We start from the raw sequence: 14,471 nt of genomic DNA, 5'->3' as shown, positions 1-14,471 counted from the left end.
TAACGGGCTTTTACAAATTTTGGCCCGCCTAAAATAACAAGCCTCATCACCTAAGCAAATTGCTAATACATGTTTGTATGGTGCTCAAGTCAACAATACTACTCACAATCAAGATGGCAAGGAAGATGCAAACAAAGTCTAATGTTGACACGACAATATCTGTAAAGATCTATTCGCTCTTGTAAAAGGAATGGATTTATTCATTTTCAATACGATTCTATAAATTTTAATCTGAACACGCTGTTTTCGTACAGTAACGTGTCGTGTACGACTCTTTCAGAAATTATAAAGGTAACTATCATGTCTTCTACTTTCATTATAACACCGTCAAATATACCATTACAAAAGTGCCCATTACGCCTTTTGTTTCCATTATAACACGGTCAAATATATCACTAAATATATCTTGAATTTTACGATGGATTTGATTTTCATTATGTTCTCACACAATAGTAACTAACCAAATTTTAACTCTAATTTTTCATTTTTATATACAACAATAATTTACGCTAATAGATGAAAGTTTTCAATTAAGTCACAAAACAGAGCCATCATAATAATGTTTAGTAAAAACTCGTCATCCACAAACTTCAAACCTAAAAAATCTCAACGGTTCATTTTCCACTATTTGTGCAAGTTAAGGATAGTTTTTGAACCGTTGGTTCGTTTTTCTAAAATCTTTTCCACTTCATTTGCACCAAAAATATATCAATTTCTTATTATACTTTGCTCATACAAAATTGAACTACCTACTCGACGATTAAAAATATTACATCTTCAAGCCAACGAATTATTCATTGTTCAATGCCCGAGTGATCTCCCATGAGACGCCTTCAATTTCTTGCAATAGAGCATCACTGCCTTCACAACCCCCCCGCTTGCAGTTAACAATCGCGACCGTGAATCGCTCTTTCGCTAAGGAAGCCAGATACATATCTTGTTCATCCTGGGATACAGAGCAAAATTTTAGATCAATAAGAACTTCGCCTACACCAAAAACTAGAAGCGTTTTCTCAACAAAACATCAATACAGATAAAAAAATTAAGGACCCAAGAGGAGATCCTTGTGACTTGATTGTAAAAGCGACATAGGATTACCTCAGGCAGTTCATGGAATTCGTCAGGAGATATTTGCAGCAACTCTGCAGCAGCATGACCAGTACACCACGCAAAAACCTTCCCACTCTCGTCTGCGAGAGTGACTTTCAGGTGGAAAGTGCGGATAACTTCAGCGCAACAGTTGTCATTACAGAAGCTACACTCCATAACCCCATTGGGGTGCTCAATAACGAAATGGCCACACGTGGTATGTGAAAATCTTGTACTGACATTGGACTGAGCCCCCAGCCAAACTGCCCAAACCTGAACTATCTGTCCACATGATAACCGATAACTAAACATCCAATGTACCAAGAGAACTGATTCAAAGAAGGGATGCAAGGTAATTTTGTCTTAAAGTTACAGAACTATTAATCCTTTATATTTTAGGTGTAGTTTTTCTACTAGTTTTGTATGAGCGGTTGGGTGTTGGTGTACTGATAATAATTACAAAACCAATGCAGGGGCACACTCAGGAGTCAGGCCTACCAATCTACCATCGTTCCTCGATTCCAAACTATATTTTGGAAACAAAGTTGTGATAAACTGGCCAACGTTTGCTATTGATAGGCCCGAACACGAAGAGAAGCTGAATATAAAGGCCAGTGAACATAGTAGATTAACAGCAGAAACTTCAGGAGTATAGACAAGCGAATACATACAGAAACTTAAGTCAAATGTTCTACCATGGCTACTAGCCAAAAATTAAGTTCATGCAAATCCCGTACCTGCGTGCAGCTACCCTGGCTGGATAGATCAGCGAGTCTTGACAACTTACGAAGACAAGATGAATTTAGTAATGCTGGCAAGCAACTGAGGTTGAAGAAAGAAGCTCCAGCACTGTTCTCGAACCATGATGCTTCCAAGCTGCCAAGCAAATATGTTTAAATGGAAACCAAACTAAACCACATATCTAGAAACAAATCAGAAAGTGTCTAAACAAAAAATACAAGCTGACTTATTGCCAACATTAGAAAAAACGTTAACCAGCCTACATACTGACATCAGAGGTGACTAATTGTGATTCTTGAATAAGCTCACCACTTCCGCTTTGTCATAGAGCATGTCAGGCCTGATATGTACACTGTGTGACCAAGGCTTAACCTTCCAAGCGACCTAGGAAATAAATACATAGAAGCAAAATCAGCATTATATATGTAAACATTATAATCAGGGAAGGGACAGTAAAACCATCTGTATTCAATTAACTAATTCTCCATACCAATTCTTCACAAAATGCAACTTTGCCCAAATTGGTCCGGTGGTATCTTCAATTCTCAAGGAGAAGACTGCTTCTGCGGTATGTTTTTCTTTGACAATATTGGTAACAACACCATAAAGACTGACACCAGTCATCTTGTCACGAAGGCCAGAAACAAATGACTGCAAAACTTCACAAGCAAGAGATGTTAATAAAAATTAAGAACAAATGGTAAAAAGAGCATCAGGACAGGCAGTTGATTTCACATGAACTTGGGTGATCCATTAGCTAGTAGATAAGAGCATGATAGGTTTACATGAATGGATCAGGACATTAAAGATAATTCCTGAAGAATCATAGTATGACTTAGATACACTAGGGACCAGTGCAAAAGTTATATCTAATGCACTCCTTTAGAAGCACAATACTCGTAGCTTCTAACAGAAATTAAATTAGAGGCACAGCTAAATAGCAGTCAATAAAATGAGGAAGTATAATAGAAGGAAACTCACTCGGAAAGGATAGCTACTGAAGTCAATAGACCCATGTGAATCACAGGGCAAGGAAACTTGAGAAACCTGTGGACCCTGACTGGGATCTATTGTGCTCAGAAGTCTTGACCCTTGATACCGATTTGGTGTCAGTGCCACACATACCTGATTAATACAGAAATTAGTCTGCAGCACTTCAAGTGATAACCCAATTACTAAAACGAAGATAAATGACTTACTTGCTCCTCATGTTGAATGAAAGGCACCAAAAACAATTGTGTTGCACTACCAAATTCAAGGCAAACTTCACCACTTGTTTCGATACCACTATCTATAGCTTTAGAGACATATGGTTTATCCAGTGCAAGCATACTTCCCACACTGAAGAAATTGAATTATGGACATAATAAGGAACAAGTATTAAAAAAAAATATGAATTCTAGTGCAAGAGTTTACCTCAAAAGATTGGCCAGGACAACCTGATCACCCCACAGCAGAAATTGTAGCTTGACGTCATCATCGTTAACAAGAGTAATTTGTTTTCTCTGTAAAGTTCCAAACTTCCCATGAACTTCCAGTGGCCCAATAGATTCAATTCTACGCATAAATAGGAAAAGCAAGGTAAGTGGTTCACCACCACGCACAATTTAACACCACGAAACACCTCTATACCTCATAGAACATCTCGATTTATTAAAATATAAAGAAAATTTATCTAACCTTGCATACAATGAATAAGGGACATCTTTATTAGCTGCAGAAATTGAAGAGAATGAATCCGAATAAAACTTAGCTCCTATCAACAATGAATCACCATCGTCATCCTACATTAGTGAAGACAAAAAGGAAATGTAAGAAAAAAAAATTTATAAAATCATCCCCAAACCTTTTCCCAACCGCAAGGCACTGAAGAAGTCCAACAGTAAAAGTTACCTCATCTAGCAATATCACTAGATATTCCGTTGGCAACAACCGTGGATAGCTAGATCCTCCTCCGGTGGCAGGACGAAGATAGCACCCAGTGAGGAAGATCTCCCTCCCCTTCTTCAGAATCCCATTACGGGGATCTACTAAGTCACAGTACCTGCAGGCACAAAAATTCAAGATTTTGGTTTCGGATTAAACTTCCAATGTAATTGTAATTTGCAAATACACATATAAAAGCAGTAGACTCCAAGATTTCGGGTAATTACCGGCGGTGGAGATAAATGTCAATGGTATTGGAGCTCCAGTAATCCCCCAAGGAAAGCATATGGATGTTGGTACCTGAGAAAATAAAAAATACTAATTTCAACAACAAATGCAAACAAAAATCACGTTGCACACTGAAATTTTCGACACGAGAGACTACCCGGAAGAACAAAAGCCTCTACAACAACGGCCTCCAAAACACTACTCAATGACAAGAAATTCTTCTCATAAATGGAGTCAATCGTCACGGTGTTCGGAAGCTTCCTCCTCTTATGCTTCTTCCTCAACTGCTTCACGCATTCTGGCATCTTCTTCGGAGGCCTGTCCCTACGCTGCTCGCTCCACGCCTATCAAAAACCAAACACAAACTCTCATATTATTCCTTTCTTTCATTTCCCCACATTTCTCGGCAACCAAACAGAGAGAGAGAGAGAGAGGAATTCGATTAAGGGCAGTACCTGGGCGAGGTCTGAGAGCAGAATCGCGGTGGTGACGCCGCTGGAGTAGGCGCTGCAAGTCTTGAGGATCCGAGAGGCGGTCCAGTTCCAGCTGGGTCGAGTACTGGTCTCCGCTCCGTTTTGATTCGGATCCAGATTTTCGTCCGTTTCGGGCGAGAGGACGGACCTGGCGTAATCGATGAATTCGAGAAGCGGATCTTCGTGGCCTTTCTGCTCATCGATGTCCATGGCCGAGTTGATTGAGTTCATTTTCGCTGAGTTTACAACTCGCCCTGCTAATCTGCTCTGAGTAAATATTGTATTAAATAGTAATACACTTTTTTTTGGTTTTAAATGGGAGGGAAGAGAAATCGTACCGCTTTTTGGCGCGGGTTTTGAAAATTATGGGATCGGTAGTGGACTGGGCCGCAGTCCATAGGATTAGTATGGGCCTCGCACGCACTAATTCCGTCAGGATTAGTCACTCCCCACCCCTTTTCATCATTGAACGTCGCCACGAAATTCCGATAAAAAAGTTCAAAGTTCTTGTTGAAGCTCTGTCCCATTCTCTTTGGCATAAAATAAAGAGAATTTTAACGAAACGCTTATGTTACTGTTCATTTTTAATGAAAATGACATTTTTACCTTAAAAATTCATTCCTTATATTATTCACTTACACCTTTATTTTGTCATTTTGATTAAAACTAAAGTTATTAAGGACTTTTCGTTAGTTTTCCTTAAAATTAAAAACTTAATTATCTTTATGCCCTTAGAATTGTGATATAATGGTATTAACTGGGTTGGTAAAATCTGTGGCTCAAAACTGACTTTTTCAATGTGATCTCCTGCTTTGCTTCTGCCTCTTTTTATCCTCCTTGGCAGCTTCAAATTCATTGGAAATATTGCCTTTCCCTTTTGCAGCACATGGTTTACCGTTGCTCTCATATTTTTGAGAAGGGAATGCCATCGCTGATAAATTGGCAAATTTAGTGTTGCTTTCATCTTCCCTTGTATGGTATCCTTTCCTGGACAGATTTTTAGACATCCCAACCAACCTACAAGTTTGTCTCCTCTTTTTGATGATTTTTGTTTTTTGCCTGATCGTCCTTTCATTTTGTTTTGCATATTATTACCTTTAGGTTTTGTTTTAAATGAGTTAAATTTCATGTCCCCCTTTACCTCTTTTCCTTGTATCTTTCTTATTTTCATTTCTAAAAGGGTAAAGTTTATGTCCATTCTTTTTCATGTATTTTTTTTCTTTTCCCTTTTTTTTGGGGTATTGCGAGGGGTAAAATTCATATTTCCCAACTAAGTGCAACCTCTTTTTTCGTCAATCAATAAAACGTCCCTTATTACGCGCAGGTTTCTTAATAAAAAGAGTGTGTCTCAACTTTCACTATGCCCCTCAAAACCATTTTGTCTTACTTGACCCATGAACCTTTGAAACAGTGATACAGAGAATGTTCAGCGGGCGAAGTCAGACAAAATGAGGTTCAGCGGGCGAAGTGACATATGAGTCACAATTTAGAGGGCATAACAAATTAACAATAATTAAGCGTAATTTGAAATATCAAATAATGATAACACAATGATTACCACAACAAACTCGCATATCAGATTAGCTGCATTGTCGTATTTTGTCCACCCCACATATGGAATCTGTACCTAGAAAAAAGTATCAAAACTCCCCTCCTCCCCACTGCAAATTACAACCCAAATCGAGAAAGGAGGAAAAATTGGATGGGATCATCAGAAACCTAAATGATGTACTGTCACAAACAATGCAGGAGCAGTCCAGCAAGACGAAGCTCAAACCGGCAACGATGCTGTACAGGTATACTTCACATTAGAATTGAGTCGCCCTTAGATCTCATGTTTCAGAATCACGCCAGTGATCCCTACAGATGATTTAGGCCGATAATGTTCATCTGTATCGACCTCTTCAATTTCCTGAATGGAAGAACGTATGCAAAGCATTATACATTAGGTATTATCCAAGTCTAGGCATGAGAATAAGTTACCCAAGCTGCACAGAATTTTATACCTGTACCACTTCCTCTCCTTTGATGACCCGTCCGAATACAATTAGCTTATCATTTAAATCTGGTATTGGTGCAGTTGTGATAACAAGCTCAAATTCTTTGTTGTCTGGTCTAGCCTTCGTAGTTCCAAGCATAAAAGCTTCATGCTTCGGACTACAGGTTCACACAGGAACCAGGCAAGAATAAGCTATCAGCTTTGCAACACAGGACCAACAGGCCACACAACCAATATAAAAGTTTTATCTATGAAACAAACCTCGTAACAAGTTGACTACGAAGCTTCCCTTTTGATATCCAATCTTCAGCTGCTCCAAGTCCTTGGGAACCACCCCCTTTGATTATATAGTGCTTGATCACGTGACTGAACGACATCCCCTTGAAGTGTCCCTTTTGACTGCAAAACTAATGCCTTAGAAGTGCCATGAGGGCATAACACACTATTCCCCTTACAACCAACAAAAACCAAGCAAGTCTACTTCTGGATGCTACTGCTACTCAGAATATTGAAATGATTTCTAATCGTCGAAGTTCTAATTTTATTTACATTTAGCCTCGATATAAGTCAACTAGGCATCCATATCACCAAGGCTATATGAACCTTTAACCTGTTGTTGTGTATTTGATAATTTACAAAGGACTTACAACAAAATATACCCCTTGGCTTATAAGATGATAAAAATATTAAATAATACACCCCTTGGATGCGAGCAATTTTACTAACAGCTATGTACAAAGTCACCCCGTCCCATAATTTTAACTTTATTCTCTTACCCTGTAGAGAAATAGCTTCAAATAGACATGATTTAATATTACTACAGCAAGTATGTATGCAAGATACATGTGATGTCGAATACTCACCATAAGTCAATAAATCTATCCACAACCTCTGGAGAACCATCCTTGAAAAGTTCCACTGTGATAGGACCTTTTGGTGTATTTAGAATCTACAAAATACACAGGGAAGGGGGAGAAGAAAGAAAGTGAATAACTACAATTGTGGAAAAGCAGATAGGTGACTTACACTCTAAAAATAAAACATCAGCAGAGAGACCAGGAATGAAATAACACCGAAGGAAACCGGTGCAGCAATCCTAATTGTTAAATTTTCCCAACCCAGATACCTTCCGAGAAAAGAAGTTTATTGATAAACTTTGCTGCATAACAAATTTAACGGCCGCACCAACACCACAAGGTCCACAACCACCCCGCTACGTTAATTCTAGAAGTCGAAAATTGCAGATTTATGCAAGGTGACACCATATAGAAAGATGGCAGTATTAAGAGACTTACAGCATAACCAGGAAGATCGCCCTTCTTGCCAAACCCATCAAAATCCTAAACAAACAAACAAACAAAAACCCACCTAATTTAACCAACTACGCATTTACGCATAATTATTATCCAAACAAGAAGATTAACTAATTCTTAATTAATTACACAAATGGAAAATACCCATTCCAAATTAATACCTCTCGATTAGATAACTCCGACCCAGATTGGTCCAGCGACCTACGAGGGCAAATTAGCGCGCACAACAAAATAAGTAGCTGAAAATATCCATAATAATCCAACTATCCAAACAAATAAAATCATCAAAATTTTGAAAATATCAGTTGAAATGGTACCTTCGGAACCAATAGCGATAAGTGGCGACTAACGACAAGGCGACCAAGGCGATGATTAAATTGCACATAACTATGGTGGCGATACTGATTCGAGTCGGCCCCTTCTTCTTCTTGCTCTGAAGTAACAGCGCCTGCGGCTTTATCCGCGCCATGAGGTTCGAACTTTAACTCTAATCACGAAATCTGAAGCAAAAAAAAATTAATTAAAACTAAAAAATTGGTTGATGAATCTTGATCGCCAAATCGATTGGAATCGAAACCCTAGAAATGAGGTGGGATTTGAAATTGGTGAGAGAGTACCTTTTGGGGGTTGGTGTGGATTGGGTCACAGTGAGGTTCAAATGTTCGAATCGGATAGAGAGAGAGGGAGAGCCAGAGTAGAGTTTGGTGGGCGATTTCAGTTTTAAGTAATCGGTCTGGTTCGAATTTTTCGATGTTTCTCGTTGAATTTTAATTTTGTGATTTCAAAATTGGTGGATGGAGATGGAGCCCACGTGAGATTATTCGCCGGAGAAAAGAGAACAAATCTCTTGAAAAATTAAGGAATGGACGGTCGTGATTGAAATAGCGTGTTGATTTCGGTTGTTTGGCGTTTGGTTTGCGGCAGCCAGACGCGGGGTTTGCTCGTACCTGCCTTTGCTAAATGAACCGGTTTATAATTTTATTTGAAAGTAAGATGACCCAAATTCAACTTAGATGAATAATAATTTGATTCATATTTTTTTAAAACTGGAAAAAATAATCCTTACCGATTTGGAATTGAGATCCTTTCCGGATCTTGCATTCCGGAGTTTACAGATTGAGAAATTAGGATCGTTCATTTTAAATCTTATGGTTCCGGTTAGCTTATCACACTGGCATACCTCATATAATCGAACCAGACGCTTTCTCCTTTTTTTTTTTTTTTAACAAAATGATATTATCTATATAAATATGAGAGGGAGGCTTAATCTCACAATGGGCTAGCAATAATATGATTCAAATTCGCCTTCAACGAGAATCGAACCTAAAACATCTCACTTACAAGTGAAGAAGAATACAACTAGACCGTAGTACTAAGTGGCCTCTCTCCCTCTCTTAAATGGTTCGAATTTCAGTTCGTCGATTCTGGAAAGGAATTCACTAAAAAGCATCCTACATCTGGGAAAGTTTAGGTACAATGAAACATGTTTTTCTATTTTGTATGGGTAATCACGAGACTTGATAGGAAAGCTAACCAAAACTCGTATGCTTATACATGGCAAGGCCAAAACAACAAGATATGAAAAAAGAAATGAGGATTTTCTTCGGATTTTTTTTGTGAAGATTTTAAGAATCTTTTAATCGTGTTCATTCATCGTAAAAAGTACGGTTATAAATCATTTTAAAAAAAAATTTATTTAAAATTAAATACAAATAATATTTGACAAAAACTGACTGCATAATTCACAGTAATCGAATATGATTAAAAAATCATCTTTATCCTCGTTCCGTAAAAAAGAGCATGACATGATTCTGCGCCGAAATGTTTTCTTTCATGTATCCTCTCATTATTTAATGTTGCCAAGAAGATGGTGTTATGCTTCTCAATTAAGTTAGGAAATTATTTTTGGAGCACCCGAAAATAGAATTAGTCCAACAAACAATGTCATTGGCCTATCTATTCGTCAAATTATCAAGTTAACTATATTTTGACAAAAATTGCATATTACAAACAGTCTCTCTAATGCTTAGTACTTTGCAAGAGGAAGACAAAGTGTGATGATATTCCACTCATTTTTTACCTATGCTTAATATTGTTTGTATTAAAATTAATAAATAGAAATAAGCAAATGAAGATTTTTATTATGAGACGTGATATAAGAGGAGATATTTGGGCTAAATGGAGGTTTTAAAAGATATTAGGCACTAGTCGGCCGGCGGACAAAGATCTAATGCTTAGGCGTCTATTAACAGTTTTTTTTTAATTTTTTTTTCTATTAAATTTATTATATAACATTTTATATAAATAATGTCTATTTATACTTAAAAAATATATAATTGTATTAGAATACATAAATTGCAAAAATAGAATGACATATAGATTATAAAGTATTAGAACATTGATCTGTCTTAGTGAAACGCAGCGTGTTCGAATTCTAATCGCTTTTACGCGAGAAACGGGGACCACCCTCTTGCTAGTCCATTATAAGGCTTAGCGCACTCTCCCCACCTCCTTAGTGTAAATAATATCATTTGTTTGTTTTTTATTTTTTTTTTATTTTTAAAAGCTCTCTTACAATTTAGTGAAAAATAAAACGCAGAATGACAATTATTTATTTTCTCTCTAAGTGAGAGTTGAAACCTAGGCGGGCGTCTAGATAGGTATAGGTGTCATTTCTGAATTTTCAAATCCTAAAAATTAATGGGGGCGATGGCTAGCTGCCTAGCGTCTAGGCGGCGGTAGGCAGAGATTTTTAGAACAGTACACGTATACAAACATGAAACAATTTGAATGAATCAATATATAGAAATGGTGTCATAAAATAAAATAGATACAAACAAAGAAAAAGGGAATACTTTCTTCATGCATTGACTATATATATGTGTGATCCTTATACCTCAATTTTCAAAGACCTCAATATTTAAATAACATAGTAGACTAATAATATTATTTATTTTATTTTGTAAATAAATAGATATTACACCCTTCCACTTAACACTTCAAATAGAAGTGATGGGAAACAAAAGCCATGTTCATAGGGTTTCATAAACAAACCATTTAAGCTACACCATAATTTAAATTAACCAACCCAAACAATTCACACACACAGGAATTAAAGCAGCAAAATTCTTGACACCAAAAGACATCAAATTTTCTTCAATTTAATCACATGAACCACTGGTGCACAGCAACTCCAAGATCCCTCAGCCTCCCATACAAAGCAATGCATTCCCAATAAGCTCTCTTGCTCCCACCATTCCTCCTCCCACTCTGCCACCATCCGTTGCTGCACTCCAAGAACAACTCGTCCACCAGACAGATTGTCCTCTTCCTCACCATGTCCACCACCACTTCCGCTTCCGCTTTCATCACAACGTAGTCCTCTTCCCTCACATTGTCTTTCAACCAGTCCGAAACATCGTTTTCAGGGGTGCTTGAAGCCTCTTCGGGCTCTACCTCGAGGTTGTAGACCTCGAATTCATTGTTCATTTTCGGGTAGTTTTGATCAAACCATTCGATCATGCCGCGGTTTTCCTCGTTTAGCTCTACATTGACAAACACTCGGCGGTTGTAACTGTCGAGGGAAACACCCAACAACTCGGGGAGGAACTTGATTTTCTTCAAGTATTCATTCGATTTGGCCAAAACGAGCCTCGGCGGTTCCAGCAGCACGTCTTCCAGACCCTCTAACACCGTCTTCTTTTCCTCGGTTTCCAACTGACAAAGCCGCCGGGACGTCACGGGCAAGTCATAAGCCGGACTTATCTTCCTCATTGCCACAAAAGTGGCAGCGTATCGGCGGAGATACACGATTTTGTAATTGGGTTTTGGCCTAAAGGCGTTCGAAGGGTCGTTGCTTACTGGAACGACAACAATGCCGCCAATCTTCAGAATGCGATCAGCAAATTTAGCATCGGCCAAGTTGAATGCGAAAACGAAATCCATAGACTCGTCCAAGAACGAGCTTTTGGGCACCGACTCCGAATCCACAACGAAATCAAATCCATTGAAATCAAAAGGGTGAAGATTTTGAAGCGTACCGGCATTGCCAGGAGCCACAATGAGAGATGTATCACCCTTTCTGCGGAGGCCTTCGCCGGCCAAATCACGAAAAAGCAGACCCAACTGCTTGAAATTGAAATTTTCGGATTCGAAATTCAAATCCAATCGGGAAACTTTTAATCCCCTCAGAATTGTTCCAATGCAGGGCAGTGTAAGAATAACTAAACCAAGAAAAACGGCGCACGGAATAATCCGCAATGCCTTGGAATCGGGAAGATTGATCACCAAGTAAGTCCCGGAATCCAATCCCATCTGTCCACCATGAAGGTGCTTCACCTTGTTTTGATCCTTGGCTGCAAACCCGTCAGCCAATTCCATTGCTCTGTTAATTTTCAACACTTTTGGTCCGAAAATCCCGCGAAAAGCTCAGTGAAAGCGCGGGATCCGATCGAAGAACAGCTCGAAAAGCCGGTTTGGGGAGTACCCAGATGCGGAAAAGTTTGAAAGATTGCAAGTTTGCAACGTTTTTCACGAAGGAATAGAAGGCAAAAAAACAACAGCGAAGAACATGATGGGATTTAGCGGGCGCAGAACCTGGCCGCGGTGTGATTAGCACCCACGAGAGCCACGAAGGATTGTTTACACCAGAGAAGTAACAGCTGCCTCATCCTCTCAACCTCCATTGTCGTCGTTCTCTCTATCATAAACTCACTCTCTCCCCCCTCTGCCTCTCTTCGATTTTTTCACAAACCAGTGCGAGATTGGCGTTTCAGAATCTTACCCAGATGCTATTTTGCGACGGATCGTCATCTGAAAGCCAGCCGTTGTCGACCGGAGCGGCGATTGCGACGGGAGAGAGCGAGAGAGAGAGAGAGAGAGAGAGAGAGAGAGACGCTGGGAGTTTGTGAAGAAAAAATGATGGGGTTGGAATTTGGGTGGTGGGATTGGAAAAAGAAAGGGGATTTATTTATACAGAGAAATGAAAAATTATGGGAGAAATGTGAATTTGCATTACCGTTGGAGTTTAAGCAACTTGCTATTTTTGCGATTTCTGTGTTTGGGCCGCGTTCGGCCCACCTAAATGTAGAAAATGGGGGAAAGACATTGGGATGGTTGAGGAAGAAGACGAGCTAAATATAGTGTTCTAGGTTGGCATGGTTTGAGTGGATTTGTTTTGTTGTTTAGGTTAAACTCAATTATGCGTTGTTTTGTGCATTTTGTGTTCCAAGATTGTGTTGCATAGAAGCTGACATTCCAGGTGGGAGTTTGTAGTTAGAAAGTTAGTTCGATCTTGGAGTTGACTCAAGTGACGAGGGAGGACGAGTAGTGAGTTAGGATTATGACAGGTTTAGAAACAGCAACAAAAAGATGATGGGGATATCGGGTTCACATGATGCCAACCAAGTCAAGAAATTTCACCTAATTTTTAGTTTTGCACCCCTAAAGGAATTTAAATAATGTAATGTTGCACTGAGACCAATATATGATATGTAAAATACATTCAAAATAACATATGAGTCAAGCCATATTTGTCTTAGAGAACATTTGAGTTTTTTTTAGGCTCTTACATACTTCTGTTTAATCACTTCTGTTGTTTTTGTTTAATCTATTCAATCCAACGACTAAAAATAAAGAGGTGAGTGTGATGAGTTAAAAATGGTGTGTGGAAATCACTCTCTTATTTTATCAAATCCTGACTTCACCACCACACATATTTCAATTCCTTCCAATGCATCAAAACATGAAAATTTTAAGTTGTGTTTAGTGCAACTATATCAACCACTTTGGATACGTATTTGAATGTAATAATACTAATATGCTTACGTGCATATTCATAACTTTACTTACGATTTCAAAACATAGCTTCATTAGTTCTTTTTTTTTTTTCTTTTTGTGTTGACAACGGAGTGTAAGTCCGAAAGAAAATGAAATATTACTACTATGGAATTTCTTTTCTTCTCTTTGTTGAAATACGAATATAGAACTTGAATTCCTCATGGAGGGCAAGACTTGGTTTTGAGCCTTGGAATTTAGAAATGGGTTTAGGGGTGGCTCGAGGCTCTGCAATGCAAGGAAAGTCCGGTCCAATTTTAGTAAAGCCCATGAAAATTTGCAAGGAATTACAAGCCCAACACTAATTTGTAGGTGCTAAAAAGTTTGTTAGAGTGAAATTTCCACTAGGAGTAGATAATTAAATTGACAAACAAATGAGGGTTTTTAACTTTAATCTATTCGTACCGACAAAAATCCCGGATTTTTTCTGGTCCAAATTTATCTTATTTTTACCGATAAACTAATGAACCGATAAACTAATGAACGAAGCTCTATTGAAACGACAATAATAAAAAAAAAATCCTTTTTGGCTTGAATAAGTTTGATTCTTGATGTCACTTGGTACTACAGTAATATCTCTTCACTTATAAGTAAAATGTCTTATGATCAATTCGCATCAAAGGTAAATTTGAACCACATCATCCTTAACCTATTATGAGGCTTAGTCCACTTCTCCATCCTTTAGTATAAATAGTATCATTTTTAAAAATATAAAAACCTTAAAAAGCAAATGTGACCAATTATATGATATCAATCTTATCTATGTAACTAGTTTTTCTTATATTGATAGGATAATGTTATTCACATGCTTATTTTTACTACATATCTTTGAAAACTTTTTGCCATTGATCTCTTTAATTCATTCGA

General features: G+C 38.1%; 3 protein-coding genes across 4 annotated transcripts; all 3 read right to left on the bottom strand.

Moving 5' to 3' along the window:
• Positions 1-666: 666 nt before the first annotated feature.
• Positions 667-4,736, bottom strand: LOC137736201 (Nucleic acid-binding proteins superfamily). The gene is made up of 13 exons (XM_068475523.2): positions 4,440-4,736; positions 4,142-4,328; positions 3,984-4,056; positions 3,724-3,874; positions 3,511-3,614; positions 3,247-3,387; positions 3,030-3,171; positions 2,812-2,955; positions 2,321-2,481; positions 2,140-2,214; positions 1,827-1,965; positions 1,099-1,371; positions 667-946 (listed from the first exon to the last, which is right to left on the bottom strand). The coding sequence occupies exons 1-13, from the start codon at positions 4,686-4,688 to the stop codon at positions 791-793; spliced, it is 1,995 nt and encodes a 664-aa protein (XP_068331624.2). The 5' UTR covers positions 4,689-4,736; the 3' UTR covers positions 667-790.
• Positions 4,737-6,011: 1,275 nt separating this feature from the next.
• LOC137737846 (peptidyl-prolyl cis-trans isomerase CYP21-4) lies at positions 6,012-8,571 on the bottom strand. Of its 2 annotated transcripts, XM_068477415.2 has the most exons (8): positions 8,387-8,571; positions 8,087-8,269; positions 7,931-7,970; positions 7,752-7,796; positions 7,320-7,405; positions 6,718-6,855; positions 6,464-6,614; positions 6,012-6,369 (listed from the first exon to the last, which is right to left on the bottom strand). In XM_068477415.2, the coding sequence occupies exons 2-8, from the start codon at positions 8,236-8,238 to the stop codon at positions 6,283-6,285; spliced, it is 699 nt and encodes a 232-aa protein (XP_068333516.1). In that variant the 5' UTR covers positions 8,239-8,269; positions 8,387-8,571; the 3' UTR covers positions 6,012-6,282. The 2 variants fall into 2 exon arrangements, with proteins under 2 accessions (XP_068333516.1, XP_088539299.1); XM_088683173.1 differs by lacking the exon at positions 7,752-7,796 and having other exon boundaries at positions 8,387-8,526.
• Positions 8,572-10,702: 2,131 nt separating this feature from the next.
• LOC137736200 (uncharacterized) lies at positions 10,703-12,747 on the bottom strand. Its single transcript, XM_068475522.2, has one exon. The coding sequence runs from the start codon at positions 12,147-12,149 to the stop codon at positions 10,935-10,937; it is 1,215 nt and encodes a 404-aa protein (XP_068331623.2). The 5' UTR covers positions 12,150-12,747; the 3' UTR covers positions 10,703-10,934.
• Positions 12,748-14,471: the final 1,724 nt, after the last annotated feature.

Source organism: Pyrus communis, chromosome 13, assembly GCF_041283825.1.
Source record: "Pyrus communis isolate YQ-2024b chromosome 13, ASM4128382v1, whole genome shotgun sequence".
In the NCBI taxonomy this organism is placed as follows: Eukaryota; Viridiplantae; Streptophyta; class Magnoliopsida; order Rosales; family Rosaceae; genus Pyrus; species Pyrus communis.
This window is presented reverse-complemented; position numbering and strand designations above follow the sequence as displayed.

What these genes read in the sequence shown, in the direction of transcription:
- LOC137736201 (XM_068475523.2), bottom strand. Translation starts at nt 4,688, where the DNA reads ATGAACTCAATCAACTCGGCCATGGACATCGATGAGCAGAAAGGCCAC. An exon ending in GTCCTGGCCAATCTTTTGAG is followed by an intron (nt 3,172 to 3,246) that starts GTAAACTCTTGC and finishes CAATTTCTTCAG; the next exon opens with TGTGGGAAGTATGCTTGCAC. An exon ending in TTGCATTTTGTGAAGAATTG is followed by an intron (nt 2,215 to 2,320) that starts GTATGGAGAATT and finishes TTTATTTCCTAG; the next exon opens with GTCGCTTGGAAGGTTAAGCC.
- LOC137736200 (XM_068475522.2), bottom strand. Translation starts at nt 12,149, where the DNA reads ATGGAATTGGCTGACGGGTTTGCAGCCAAGGATCAAAACAAGGTGAAG.
- LOC137737846 (XM_068477415.2), bottom strand. Translation starts at nt 8,238, where the DNA reads ATGGCGCGGATAAAGCCGCAGGCGCTGTTACTTCAGAGCAAGAAGAAG. An exon ending in GATAGATTTATTGACTTATG is followed by an intron (nt 6,856 to 7,319) that starts GTGAGTATTCGA and finishes TTAGTTTTGCAG; the next exon opens with TCAAAAGGGACACTTCAAGG. An exon ending in AAGGAGAGGAAGTGGTACAG is followed by an intron (nt 6,370 to 6,463) that starts GTATAAAATTCT and finishes TCTTCCATTCAG; the next exon opens with GAAATTGAAGAGGTCGATAC.